Source organism: Acomys minous (assembly GCF_964271855.1).
Source record: "Acomys minous genome assembly, chromosome: 11".
NCBI classification, from domain to species: Eukaryota; Metazoa; Chordata; class Mammalia; order Rodentia; family Muridae; genus Acomys; species Acomys minous.
The window spans coordinates 18,183,216-18,197,804 of NC_140492.1; the positions used below are offsets into that span (position 1 = coordinate 18,183,216).

The window sequence follows — 14,589 nt, forward strand, 5'->3', positions numbered from 1 at the left end:
AAAGGCCGTCCCATCTATTGTAATGACATGTTCAATAAGCGAGAACATGAGATGTTCTCATGTGCTTTAAGTTTGAACACAAACGAATAAAGGTGACCTCTACAAGAATCATAAGGATTCACAATTGTCCTGAAATATTTGAATTTTACTATCTTTAGTCATTCAGTATAAATTGTTTCTCTTACTGATTTTCTCATCTACTGTTTGGCATCACTAACAAAGCAAGACTTTTTTTTTTGCATTAGTTTAGTGATATATGAAAATATTTTAACAAACTAATACCACTTATTTTTATTTTCACTCCCTCATTTTGTCAGTAAAAATAATTTCTTACTGAAGGAAAAATTGTGATCAAGACACCCACTGACCTAATGCTACACAAGATTGTTATGTTTCATACAACTGTAGCCAGGCACTTTTATCCACTACATGGTGAAGTGGTCATCTCTTCTCTCCTCCTTGTCTACTCATCCAATAAAGTGATATTTGTAAAACAAACAAACAAACAAACACCTACTCACTCTGCCCTACACAGTTTTCAAATATTTATGCATATGGACCAACCGAACTCTCATTCCAGTAATGTGGATTCTAAATACTAAAGTATGAAAACATCAAATAAATATTTTTAGAGAATGATAAGAGCAATTAGCTGCATCTAACCAGCATAGGCGGAGTGATGGGAGTACTCGCTTAGTTGGAGAGAGTTTCACTGATCCGCCTGAAGGACTAGCTAAAGAAACAGTGGACAGATATTGTGATTCTATATCAGCTCAGGAACAAAGATGTTCTGGTGTAGCAGTGATGTTGCCTAATCCAGAAATCTTAAAAATCCCTGCTACTTGCCCTGGGTCTTGAACAGGAATAACATTGGATATTAAGGTGCAGTCTAAATGAGATTAGCAACCCTTTAGAGGATGAAAAAAAAAATGACCTTATCTAATCAGGTGGATGTGTAGGAATGAAATTGCTAAGCAAGAGTGAAATTTTAAAATTCAGATAAAAATTAACGGTGGTAGCCCTAGGATCACAGCTTAGGATGAATTAAATATAGTTTAGATTTAAACACAGACAGTGAAGTATAAAGGTACTAGAAAGGGCTAAGGGACTTTAAGTAACAGTGTGAGTTTGACATCATTTACAGTGTTGAGAAGAGAAAAATGAAAACAAATAGAGAATAAAAAGAAAATAGGATTTCTTATTTTTATACATAAGATCTTAGCTATCTGTTTTATTGAAAATAGATTCTTCATTCATACATTTCCCAACCACAATTTTCCCTACTTGCACATCTCCCATTTCCCCAATTCTCCCCTTGCATAGATCCACTGCTCACCCTCTGTTTCCTCTTCAGAAAAGGGAAGATATCCAAGAGAGGACAGTCAAACAGGACAAAACAAAATAAAATATAATCTGTCATATCAAAGCTAAACAAGGCAATTGAAAAGGAAAAGCGTCCCAAGAACAGGCAAGAGACAGAGATACATCCACTCCCACTGTTAGGAGTCCCAGAAAAACCTGAAGGTAGCAGCCATAACATACATGCAGATAACTTGGTGAAGACCCATGCAGGCCCCATGCTTGCTATTTCAGTGTCTGTGAGCCAATGTGATCCCTGCTTGGTTGATTTGGTGGGCCATGTTCTCCTGTTGTCCTCAATCCCTCGGACTTCTACAGTCTTTAGATCTGTAGATCTACTCTCCCTTTTCAGGGGTTCATTGATCTTCAAAGGAAGGTAACAGATGGAGACCTCAAATATTAACTCTCTTTCTGTGTGATATCAGGCTGTGGGTCTCTTACTGATAGTGGTCAGTTGGCATATGGATGGAAATTCTAGAGAAGAAGTACTCGAAGTATAGCAACATGATGCTGGTATTTGAATTCATAACATCACTGGATAAGCTCATTTGCAAAGTAAATATACTTATAGATTTTTAAAAGACATGTAAAATTCTGATATATTCTAATAGTTAGAGCTTGATAAGAAAGAGATACAATGGGAGATAGAGAAATAAAAAGTCAGCTGCAGGAAATTACAAGTGTCTAAGCTGTTCTGGGAACCATGCAAAGAAGGCTGTCAAGGACAAAAAGAAGAAGAATTGGAGGAAAGTTGATCAATTGGTAAGGCTGGGACATAAAGGTTAGTGTTCTATTGCAGAGCAGTGTGGCCGCAGATAAAAATGACGTATTACATGTTTCCAAAAGGTGAAATAAATTATTTTTGAGTAATTTCACCACAAAAGTAATAAATGTTAGAGAAAACTTATGAATGTATGTGCTTACCTTGACTTAAACACAACAACATCATATATACACTTGTATCAAAACATCCAATGCCAATCCGTAAGTATATCCTAATTTTGTTAAGATTGAAAAATAATAAGAAAACATACTTTAAAAGAAGCGTGTCCCAAATGAATCTGGAATACTATAGGATGGAAACGCTGCACAGTTCTAACTTTATGTTAGATAACTTCTGAAAAGTTCTGTTCTGGAGGGAATCTTTCTTAAAAATATTTTCTTATTACAATCTTCAGAAGAAATGTAGATCCAACCAGATGGACGGCATACCTTGGACTGCATATGCAATCAAATCTGACTTCTCCTCAAGTAGAAAGACGGGTGATTGATCAAATTGTCATAAACCCTCATTATGATAGTCGAAGAAAGTTCAATGACATCGCTATGATGCACCTTGAGTTTAAAGTCAATTACACAGGTGAGAGAACTACAGCTAGCCATCCTCATCACTCACTGCCATCCAAGACGGGACTTGAAATGTCATCCATAGTAACACAGGGCTAATTCATAAAAATTGGCCATTTTCTGAAGACATCATTATAACCTAAAAATGATTTAAGTTTATGGAAAATGTGTGAATTCTCCTGCATCATAGTCTTCAAATGCAACTATAGAGAAGGTTATTAAAATGAACTCTTTTAGTTCTCTAGTGGAGAAGCATCCAGAACTGCTGCTGCCTCTTTTGTTTGTCCTGCAATAGAAGCATGGGTCCACCTACCGAAATGCGTAAACAAGGCACAAAGAGAGGAGAGATAGGTAAATGAACTGTGTTGTCCACGTGGAGACACTTTTAAAGGAGATCTAATAATAATACTAGACCAACCAACACAGGAGTCTCTCAAAGACCTATAAACTATGTGAGAATTCACCTGATAAAGTGTCATTCATCCTAAAGGGTACTCTTTAATTCTAGCCAGTACTCTGAAGACTTTCCCAGGGCCCAGTCGGGGACTATTACTATGCTCTGTGAAATTAGTTCATTTTTGGAAAATATTATAAAACAATTATTCGGATTATATTTATGTTAATATGAAATTAAGTTCATGAAATTGGTCTACATGTGGGTCATGGAAGAAGAGATCAGTATAGTCCCAGTAGCACCGCACTTTGAGGTACTCCTAATTTCTGTATCTTTCATGGATCTCAGAAGTTCACTGAAAACCAAAGAACTTGTAAGCTGATGCTGCAAGATCAAACATGATGCTCCCTTATGGTCAAACTAAAACAGTCTTGGGCAGGAAGTAGTCTTAATATAGTTGTTTGCGTCAAAATATCTTCAAACACAATCCAATATGTGTTTTGAAACATTTTGAAAGAGCATTAAAGGGGCCAGTCAGATGTCTCAGCAGGCAGACACAAGTAGGCAGAGGCATTTTTCTGCCAGCCTGATGACCTGAGATCACTGCCTGGATCCCACAAGATGACAGGAAGGAACAGTTCTCTAGAGTTGCTCTCTGCCTTAAACAAGCAAATGAGTGAAATTTCACATAGATGCACATATACATATAAGTACATGCATATTTGCGTGCAGATATGTGAACATACACATATAAACAAAATATATAACAATTTAAATTTAAAATAACATTTCTAAGATTTTGCAAAATTAGAACTCCTCTCAAGTGAGTTCCATGATTGTTTACAAATCAAATACAAATGGTAAGTCCTGAAGGAAGTCATTTTGTGCATGAAAAAAGATTAACGAGGGAAAGAAGGAGAGGAATCCAAAGAGGCTACCAGCACCATCGAACACAGACAAGTAAGTGCTACCCTCAAATGTCTTTGTCCCTAATATCTGAAGGTGTTCAGGTGTAATGAAATCAAACACAACCTTTTTAGATAAAATTGTTGGGAATGGTTGGTTTTTAACTTTCTTAGAAGTAAGAGTGGCATCTGTTCGTATGTTGGGCTTTTTGTTGTTTTTCTGACGTTTATTTAATTTTACTTGAATTTTCAGACTATATACAGCCTATTTGTTTACCAGAAGATAATCAAATATTTATTCCGGGAAGAATTTGTTCAATTGCTGGCTGGGGGTTTACTGAAATTCAAGGTATGTTATCACTTTTGAAAATGAGAAAATGTGTAATAGAAAAAAATTATGCTACTGAAAATTTCTGTGGATATTTTTAACATTTTTACATTTCTTAGCCTTTTTTTTTTTCAGAATCTTCTAAACAATTATCAGGGTTATATTCATGTTTATGCTTGTTTACTACCAGCACACATTTTCAGATTTCCTTCAGGACGAACACATCTTGAACAGAGTTTTGAATGCTCAGTAAGGGTAGGCAAAAATGAAAGTCACTTTGGTGTGGCCCAATCACCTAACTTCTGTAGTCATAACCAATTATAGCCATGATAGCTAAATGTTCCAGAGGCGTGTAAGATGAAAACACATAAATATTTTTGGAGAGGTCTGCTGGTCTCAGAATCAAACGCTCACTTTGAAAACATCATTTGGAGAAAATGATGTAATGGCTCAGTGGTTTTTTTCCCAGCCTTTGGTCTTATAAAATGTGGTGATGTGAAAGCACACCACAACATCATACTTAGTGATATGTAAATACACTCCATTTGTTTATTCCATTCTTATCTTTATTTCACTTTTAAAGTAAAATGGGAGAGATGAGTTAGGTCAGTATGACCAAGAGACTGTGTACAAATGTATGAACATACAAAGGAATAAACACAAAATATTCTTTTTTCCCTTTTTTCCCCCTTTATTAATTTATTCTTGTTACATCTCAATGGTTATCCCATCCCTTGTATCCTCCCATTCTTCCCTCCCTCCCATTTTCCCCTTATTCCCCTCCCCTATGACTGTTCCTGAGGGGGGTTACCTCCCCCTGTATATGCTCATAGGGTATCAAGTCAAAAAAATAACTTGCTTATCAAAGAAAGCATCAAGCTCTGAGGCTAGTGCTCATGCACCCACAGGCTCAGCATGATTCTCTGTAGCAGTCCCACTGTCTGAGTAACACTATCTCATGGCTGCTGTCCATAAAGTATATACTAATCAAAGACTATGTGTCTTGTATTTCCTCTGCTTGAAAAAATGTCACGGCATATTAAGTTTGAAACTTCTACAGTAAAATGATTGCTAGATGGGTTTTTTTTTCCTTTCAAACTTCAAAAGAACAAATTTTAGCCACAATGTAGACATAAAAATAAAATAAATTATCTGCTAAGAAATTTTAAGATTTTATTCTATCGAAGTATTTTTTTTTTAGAGCTGAGTAAGTGTGGCTTACTTAGTATTCCTAAAATATATGTTTAATTAAATTAAAATGTCTTTAAAGGCAGTGTGGAGCCAGAAGAGGAAAACAACATCAGAAATCATTTATGATGAAATGGCCAGACCGTGTTTCAATCCTTCTTACATGTTTTCATGAATTTTATTAAATCTTCCGTATGCTTTATACCTATTCAATTCCATAATATTCCATTTTCTGATCTTATGAGTATATTTTACTAATTAATTATCTAAGGTATTTGGGTATATACTTTTACTAGAAAGAAATGAGGAGATAACTGTTTAAGTTAGGCAATCAGTATTTTAAAATAACTGTATTTTTATATTTATATGTGTGTGTTCTCAATCTTCTACATGGAAACTAATATAAAGAAATAACTATGGGATGGAGAGATGGGTCAGTGGTTAAAGGTTTATACTGTTTTTGCAGAGGACCAGAGGTCATAACCCATCATCCACTCTAGTGAGTTCACAACTAACTGTCTTTCACTCTAGCTTTAGAGGACCAGACACCCTCTTCTGTCCTCCTCTGGCATCTGAACTCTTGCACAACTCCACACATACACATAATTTAAACCTAAGGGATAAAAGTTTATATCAGAAATAAATACTATGGGATGGAATAGCATTTGAGATGGAATGTGAATGATTTTATTTTTCAATAAAAAAATTTTAAAGCATTAAAGTCAAGTTAATGACTGTTCCTGAGGGGGATTACCTCCCCCTCTATATGCTCATAGGGTATCAAGTCTCTTCTTGGTAACTTGCTGTCCTTCCTCTGATTGCCACCAGGTCTCCCCGTCCAGGGGACATGGTCAAAGGTGAGGCACCAGAGTATGTGAGAAAGTCATATCCCACTCTCCACTCTACTGTGGGGAGTGTTCTGTCCATTGGCTAGATCTGGGTAGGGGCTTAAGGTTTACCGCCTGTATTGTCCTTGGCTGGCGCCTTAGTTTGAGCGGGACCCCTGGGCCCAAATCTGCCTATCATAATGTTCTACTTGTAGGCTTCTAGGACCCTCTGGATCCTTCTACTTTGCCTTTCTCCCATGATTCTCTCATCTAGAGTCCCACTAGAATGTTCTCTCCTCTGTCTCAGTTTCCTGGTAAGTGAAGGCTTTCGTGGGACATGCCCCTTGGGCTAATATGCAGATATAAGTGAGTATATAGCATTTGAGTCTTTCTGCTTCTGGGTTAACTCACTCATTATGATCATTTCTAGCTCAATCCATTTATCCACAAATTTCGGGAATTCCTTGTTTTTAATAGCTGAATAGTATTCCATAGTGTATATGTACCACAGTTTCTTTATCCATTCTTCTATTGAGGGACACTTTGGCTGTTTCCATGTTCTGGCTATTATGAATAAGGCTGCTATGAACATGGTTGAGCAAATTTTCTTGCTGTGTGCTGGAGCATCTTCTGGGTATATTCCAAGGAGTGGAATAGCTGGGTCTTGAGGAAGCCCTATTCCCATTTTTCTGAGATAGCACCAGATAGATTTCCAAAGTGGTTGTACTAGTTTGCATTCCCACCAGCAATGAAGGAGTGTTCCTCTCTCCCCACATCCTCACCAGCATGTGGTGTCGCTTGAATTTTTGATCTTAGCCATCCTGATGGGTGTTAGATGGAATCTCAGCGTTGTTTTGATTTGCATTTCCCTGATGATTAAGGAGGTTGAGCATTTCTTTAAGTGTTTCTCAGCCATTTGATATTCCTCTGTTGAGAATTCTCTGTTTAGTTCCATGCCCCATTTCTCTATTGGGTTATTTGGTTTGGTGGTATTTAATTTCTTGAGTTCTTTATATATTTTGGATATTAGACCTTTGTCAGATGTGGGGTTGGTGAAGATCTTTTCCCAGTCTGTAGGCTGTCGCTTTGTTCTCTTTACCGTGTCACCTGCCTTACAGAAGCTTCTCAGCCTCATGAGGTCCCATTTATTAATTGTTGACATTAATGCCTGGGCTGTTGGTGTTCTGTTCAGGAAGTTGTCTCCTGTGCCAATATGTTCCAGGCTCTTCCCCACTTTTTCTTCTAAGTGATTTAGTGTCTCTGGTTTTATATTGAGGTCTTTAATCCACTTGGATTTGAGTTTTGTACAAGGTGACAAATATGGGTCCAGTTGCATTTTTTTACACATAGACATCCAGTTAGACCAGCACCATTTGTTGAAGATGCTATCCCTTTTCCATCGAATGGATTTGGCTTCTTTGTCAAAAATCAAATGCCCATATGTGTGTGGATTCATATCTGGAACAGTCATAGGGGAGGGGAATAAGGGGAAATTGGGAGGGAGGGAAGAATGGGAGGATACAAGGGATGGGATAACCATTGAGATGTAACAAGAATAAATTAATAAAGGAGAAAAAAAAAAAGGCTAAGAAGCCCTCTGTTGGCCAGATTGTAACCTGCGGGTTTAAAACCTTAAGTAAATTCTAAAAAAGTTTTTAGGATGTCTTAGAGGTTAAAAATGTATTTCTTATTCTACATCTGCCTTATATTAATTACTATGATGAATTGCAGTTTCAAACACTTCCTTGTAAATGTTATAATTTACTTTATTTGGTGATGAATGAGAAAGCCCATTGTGTACATGTACAATAAAACCTTCACTTTGTTAAAGATACATTAAGAACTCAAAAAATTAAAACTGTGATTTTCCTCATACAGTTAAAAAAAATAAAAATAAAGTCAAGTTAATGTGACTACATAATTCATACCCATGAAATTACTGTAACTGTATAATTTAAGCATTGTCTAGTTAACTTCATTTGTTTTAGGCTCATTCCAATGTGTTTATAGTTTTATTTGTATTGTCATCCACCCACAGGAAAGAAATGAATGAAATAGCTTCTAGCATTAAAAAAAGAAATAAATATTAAATATATAGACATTGTTTACAGTTTCCTTTACCAAAGAGTCCTGTTTCTGATTCAAACACATTTTGTGTTCAGGGACAAGTACAAAATTATAAAACTGAGTTCTGTCCACCTATCCTTGATCTTCCTGGGGCCAATGACAGGGAAGTATTGAATCTCCTCTTTATTTCAGTCTCTTGTGTTTTCTTTCTTAACTTGAAATTTGCCAGGTTTTGGAAGCCAGCAGTGGTCTGTGTGTTGTTCATGTAGCTGGCACCCTAGAGTCAATAGCTATTTATACATTTTCTTCCCAAATCTGTTTTCATCATTTTCTCTATACCAGTTAAATCATCCATGGTAGAACTTTTAGCCATAGGTAGAAAAGAAGGCATATTTTGGGCATTTTTTCCTAGATAACAAGAAGCTACACATTTACCAACATATGAGTCCTGTATGTGTTTGTGTGTGTGTGTGTGTGTGTGTGTGTGTGTGTGTGTGTGTGTGTGTGTGTCTTTGGCTGTGTTTCTGTATGTGTGTGTGTGTATGTGTTGAATTTTACTTAAATGCCACACATAACCCTCCCACAATACACTTATTTCCTTAATATTGTAATTTTCTTAATGTATAAGTGAAACTTATCTAAAAATGAGATTGTATACGCTTTTGTAATACTACCTGACAGATAATAAGTTACCCTTAACTTTCTACCTCTTTTGTGACACAAAATAAAATTGCTAATCATGATGAATTTGTTATGTACCTTTTGTGGAGGTGTCAACACCTGCTTGTTTCACAATCCTCTTGGAGATAGTAGTTCAGCAAGCAGAGATTCATGTTTCCAGTGAATGGTTCATTATATAAAACAAATGCAAATACACACTGTAAAATATGCTTCCTTTAGCTTCACCTGTATGGGACGGCGAGCTGATTGCCCTCCAAAGAAGAGCACAGTTCATTGGAGCTTTGTCCTCTGCTCAATAGGCACCTGCTCATACACACAGAACCACAAAGGAGCTGAATGTTGTTATACAGGCAGGATCACTTCCTCAGGTGCTGAATGAAAAGCTCTTCTGCATCTCCAAGTTGGTGCTGATTTCCATGAATGAAGTCATTGTGCTGACAGACTTTATTTCTATGAGCAATAGTGTAACTCTTTAAAAATCACAGAAAATGCCTAAAGACCACCCTAGTCCAATCCACAATTCCTACTACCCTTTAAGATAGAAAGAAATGTGTTACTACTATCCATTTGCCAGAGTGCACAGATGGGTTTATTATGTACTTCAAAGTGCAAGGTTAGTACTTAGTTCCATTATACATCCACACAGTACTTGATAATGAGAGCAACGTGCTGGAATAAATAAGTTGAATGGTGTTTCATTCAAGGACGCCTGTTAATCACCACTGACTGGCTGTCTGCACTTCTTATTTTGAGCAGGTTCCACTGTGGATGTGCTGAAAGAAGCTGATGTTCCTCTTATATCCAACGAGAAGTGCCAGCAACAGCTGCCAGAATACAACATCACTGAAAGTATGATATGTGCAGGGTATGAAGAAGGAGGAATAGATTCTTGTCAGGTAACTTTAGGATGGTCATCTTATACATTTAGACTTCATTTTCTTTGCTTAGACATATTTTTCGGGAACCACAAAATCACTAAATATCCTCAACTCCGTTTTCTTGGTAAATTCAATTGTTGAGCATGAGTGACGTTAGGCAACCCACATAGAGAGGGTTAAGTCACATGACAAATGTAAGTCAATCAGCAAACAAACCAATTATTTTTTAGGAGACTTACTAAATACATTTTATGGCATGTCTTAATTATTTCAAAAGTAATAAGATGTTATTTCAGCCACATCTAAGGCATTAAATTAAACTACAAAGTATTACAGAACGAACAAATAATTTGTACATGTAAAAGGAGGTATTTGTATCATGAGAAAAGAGTTATACTGTGTTAAAGTGTAACAAAGTATTTCATATAATAAAACATATATATCATAAACTGGCACTTTTTAACAGACAGGCAGATAAGTTTATAGATATATTTCTTAGTTAAATCAATGTCTCAAGTCATGTTAAATTTTCAGATTGGTTTTACATTTATACTGCTTTGATGGACACTTGGAAATTCAATATAAATCAAACAGCTTTATGCTTACTTAAAATTTACCTCTGGATCTTTATACTTTCCTTAGAAAATGAATAATGTGCTAAGGATAAAATACATTTCCACTTAAGTGTGATTTATAGAATTATTTGCAAGAGGAAAAGCAGCCATACAACTTCAATTACAGCTAATGGGGGTTGCATGGCAGACACCTCACAAATGAGGTAGAAAATATGATAGCTAATGCTATTGATCTTAGAGTTACATTAAGCCAGGAACTCATTCCAGATCTGTGAAATCTTATGCTTGGCTCTGCTTTCTAGAAGTTCTAAGCATGTTATTCCTTAACAATAAAGAAATTCCTAATGCATAAAATATTTCATGCAGTAGAATATTGTTATAATAGAGCATTGATCTCTAGTTTGTCACATTTTTTGGTTCAACTTTAATATTAACTGATGAAATAATAACATATTATTTGATTTTTAAATATATCATTGTTTGAATATGTTCTTTGAATCATTGTTCTTTCAGTCTCAAAATCTGTTAATCAGGCAGGCCCAATTACTCTGCATATTTGAGGAAGTCCACTGAATGTAGTAGTCTCGTTACTAAAAAGAGTTAATGCCGTCTCACTCTCCGTTCGGAGACTGCATTCATCATCAGTAGCATCAAAAACATAGCCAACAGTCCATTAAATGCATCCGTTTTCCCAGAGCTTAAGTTGCAAATGTAAGAGCCCATCACACACCTACAAATCAGAATCTTAAACTGAGGCCCAATGATATATGGCTTTTTGTGTCCGACAGGTGACTAATGGATAATAAAGTTGGAGACACATTGTTCTAGAGAAAAATGGTCACCAACTCTTTCACATTCAAAGAAGTTAGTGACTTTTTGTGTTTGTAATAACGTATACTGTATATTCTTACATACTATAAATAGTGTCTAATTACAAACACAGAGTCTGTTTTGTGTGCTTGTATTAGATTATAATTTAAATGCATTTCTTTAAAGTAATAGAAATATATTATTGAACAAATGAAAAAATCAAGGCCAGGAACTTACATGTTATAAATGCCATGATATGGCTGGATAATTGGACGTGATATAATGGAAACAATGCCAAGGCTTCCAGCCATGCACACACCCAGCAAACAGGCCTTCTGCATGGTTCACGGATCTCTGCAACTTGCCTGACTTAGTATACACTGAGTATATTAAAATCCCTGATTCTAACATCAATATCTTATACTTACCTTATCTTATACTTATAAAATGCCAATTATCTTCATAAAATAGCAGGATCAGAAGACTCCTATTACAAACATCTGATTAAACCTTGGTTTTGATTTAATAACCTCTAAATAATATGTAAAATACTGTGAGCAAGAGAGTTCCCCATAAATATATTTAATGTACATAGCAAGGCCTCAGGATATAACAATTTTAAAAACCACTGCCATTCCTTTGGATCATTTCAGAACAGTTGTTTTCACCTTGAATGTAGGTAACATGTGGTGGCCAGTGTTGTCTGTTACCTCTACACCCAACTGTGGAGCAGTAGATGCTTTGACAGGCTATCTTTTTCCCTTTGAATATAGCAACAAAAGATGGTTAAAATATTAGGCAAGGAGTCTCTTGGGATAATTCCTAATAACTAACCAAATTTTAAATTCTCTGTTGTAGCAATCATTCTGATCAATGTCTATAGCATTTTATATTATTTCATGCTATAAAAACAAATAACATTCTGTATAGTACATGCCTTTACTTCTAGCAGAAACAGGAAGTTCTCTGTGAGTTCAGTGCTAACCAGGTATACATAGCAAGTTCTAGCCCAGAAAAGGCTACACAGTGAGGCCCTGTTTCAAAAAATGATAGATGATAGATAGATAGATAGATAGATAGATAGATAGATAGAAAGAATTATTTGCATATGGAATTATATGAAAAATATTTTTATAATTAAGCAATGCTACTACATTTTCATACCATTTCCGTTTGTGTTATAAAGGGAGCATCATGCACAAATAAGACCTATGTTATTACTTGTACTAGAACCCACTGTCGTTTACTTTGTGACAAAGAGACATCCTCCTATAAATAAAACCACATGTCAGGATACTAGAAAATATGAGATTTGCTTATTTCCTGTGAGATGTTAAGGTTTTCAAATCTGATTGTTAATTAACAAAACTTTAAGTCACAAATGAGAGCTAAAACCAAAACCAAAACCAAGAGATCTTAGCTCTTCTAAAATCATGATGTGGAGCAGGTTTTCCTTTTCTTCAAAGGTATTTCTGATCCCTCACATATTATTTAATAATGTGATCAGCATGGTTGCATTGCCATAGTTTTTATTGTACATTTTAGAGACTGTCTATGTTGAGATACAATAATTAAAGCGAGGGAATAAGTGATGAGCAGTGAATCATCAGAATCATAAACTTTCTGTTGCTAGCATCTGTCTCATCAAGGAGCAAACTTCTCATGACATGAATGGCAGTGAGCACAGAAAATCATAATTGGCAATCGACCATATTTCTGTACATTTATTTTTGGACTGGTGAGCTTAGTACATTGTACTTGTTGATATTGATTGGCCATGCACCCACAATGTTTCTTTTGTTCCCACTTTAGGGTGATTCAGGAGGACCATTAATGTGCCAAGAAAACAACAGGTGGTTTCTGGTTGGTGTGACATCATTTGGAGTCAAGTGTGCACTGCCTAATCACCCTGGGGTATATGTCCGGGTCTCAAAGTTTATAGAGTGGATATATAGTTTTCTACAGTAGGCATTTTCCTGATCTAAACATAAAAGTTGGGCAGGTTTTTCTTCCTTTTTATTAAAAATATCATGGCAAATGAGAATTTAATGAGAAAAAAAGTTTCATTTTTAACTAAATAGTTTAAATGCTAGTATGGAGAAGAGAGACAAAACTGGAAATTAAAATTAATATTTACATCATAAAGTAATTCTACAATGCATTTATGTTTACTAATAAATAATTACTATTTTATAGATGCTATCATTCCTTTTTCTGCAATCAATTTTTGCTACTTTCTCTTGTGATGGGATATTATTTTAAGACTTTTTCCATACACTTAAGGAAAAATAGGTGAAGTGAAATACAATAGTTTGCCTGAAGTATGTCATTATTTGATATGAACTGTCATCTGGTTTCAGTTTACTGTGCCATCAGAGTGACCATTGTTTTATTGCTTTTCCATCAATGTTCATTTCTGTTAAAATATAATAGTTACCTGCTCATAAATGTACATTTATTGTAGGCCCATATTGTATACACACATGATAAAATCATAACTGTGTATTTCTTCCATGTAAAGACAGATCACACAGTCTCTTTTCTGACCCACCATCAACATAAAAGTAAACTCCCTTACAGCATCATTTTACACAAATAATCTTTACCTGGGTCATTTGACCTAACATTTACTTCAAGGTGGATTGTTTTCCATCTCAAAAAATAAGCAGGTATTTTGAATAAATGCAACTATTAGAAATTTTTTCTTAACTTATATGTTTATAGAATGTAACATGTGAAAAACTTGTTCAGACACAGCTGAATTGCCCATTAAAGACAAAAAATGTATAATAAATGAATTTGCATACCTTTTAATCTCTTGGATCATTTCCAGAGTAACTGCAAATGTTAGTTTATCTTACCACACAGAACCTGCTGCAGTTCATGCCAACAACATACATGCACACATGCAGACACACATATATGCACACAGCCATATTTCACAACCATACACATGCACACAGTTTTTGTGTGAATTGACACAATGGAAGAATAAGTGGTGTTTAAATGAATTGGATAAAAAGAAGCAATTGCTATAATTTTCTTTGAGGAAGGAAGGAAGCTTGAATTACACTTAGAGTGAATGATTGCTATTTGATGCATTTAAGAGACACTGGAGACAAGGCTGCAGGTGAGAGTGACCCTGAAAGTGGACAGAGGTTGAGAAACAACCTGAAGGCATTCAGAGCCTGGAGAACATGCCATTAAGAGGTGTTAGCAGGATGACGGAG

General features: G+C 35.6%; 1 protein-coding gene across 1 annotated transcript in view; it reads left to right on the top strand.

Moving 5' to 3' along the window:
• TMPRSS15 (transmembrane serine protease 15) overlaps positions 1-13,379 on the top strand; it is a 116,228-nt gene extending 102,849 nt beyond the window's left edge. Inside the window, exons 24-27 of the mRNA XM_084800315.1 lie at positions 2,538-2,719; positions 4,259-4,354; positions 9,850-9,992; positions 13,172-13,379. Coding sequence (XP_084656441.1) covers positions 2,538-2,719; positions 4,259-4,354; positions 9,850-9,992; positions 13,172-13,327 — 577 coding nt within the window. The 3' untranslated portion in view covers positions 13,328-13,379. The remainder of the gene's footprint in view (positions 1-2,537; positions 2,720-4,258; positions 4,355-9,849; positions 9,993-13,171) is intronic.
• The last annotated feature ends 1,210 nt before the right edge of the window (positions 13,380-14,589 follow it).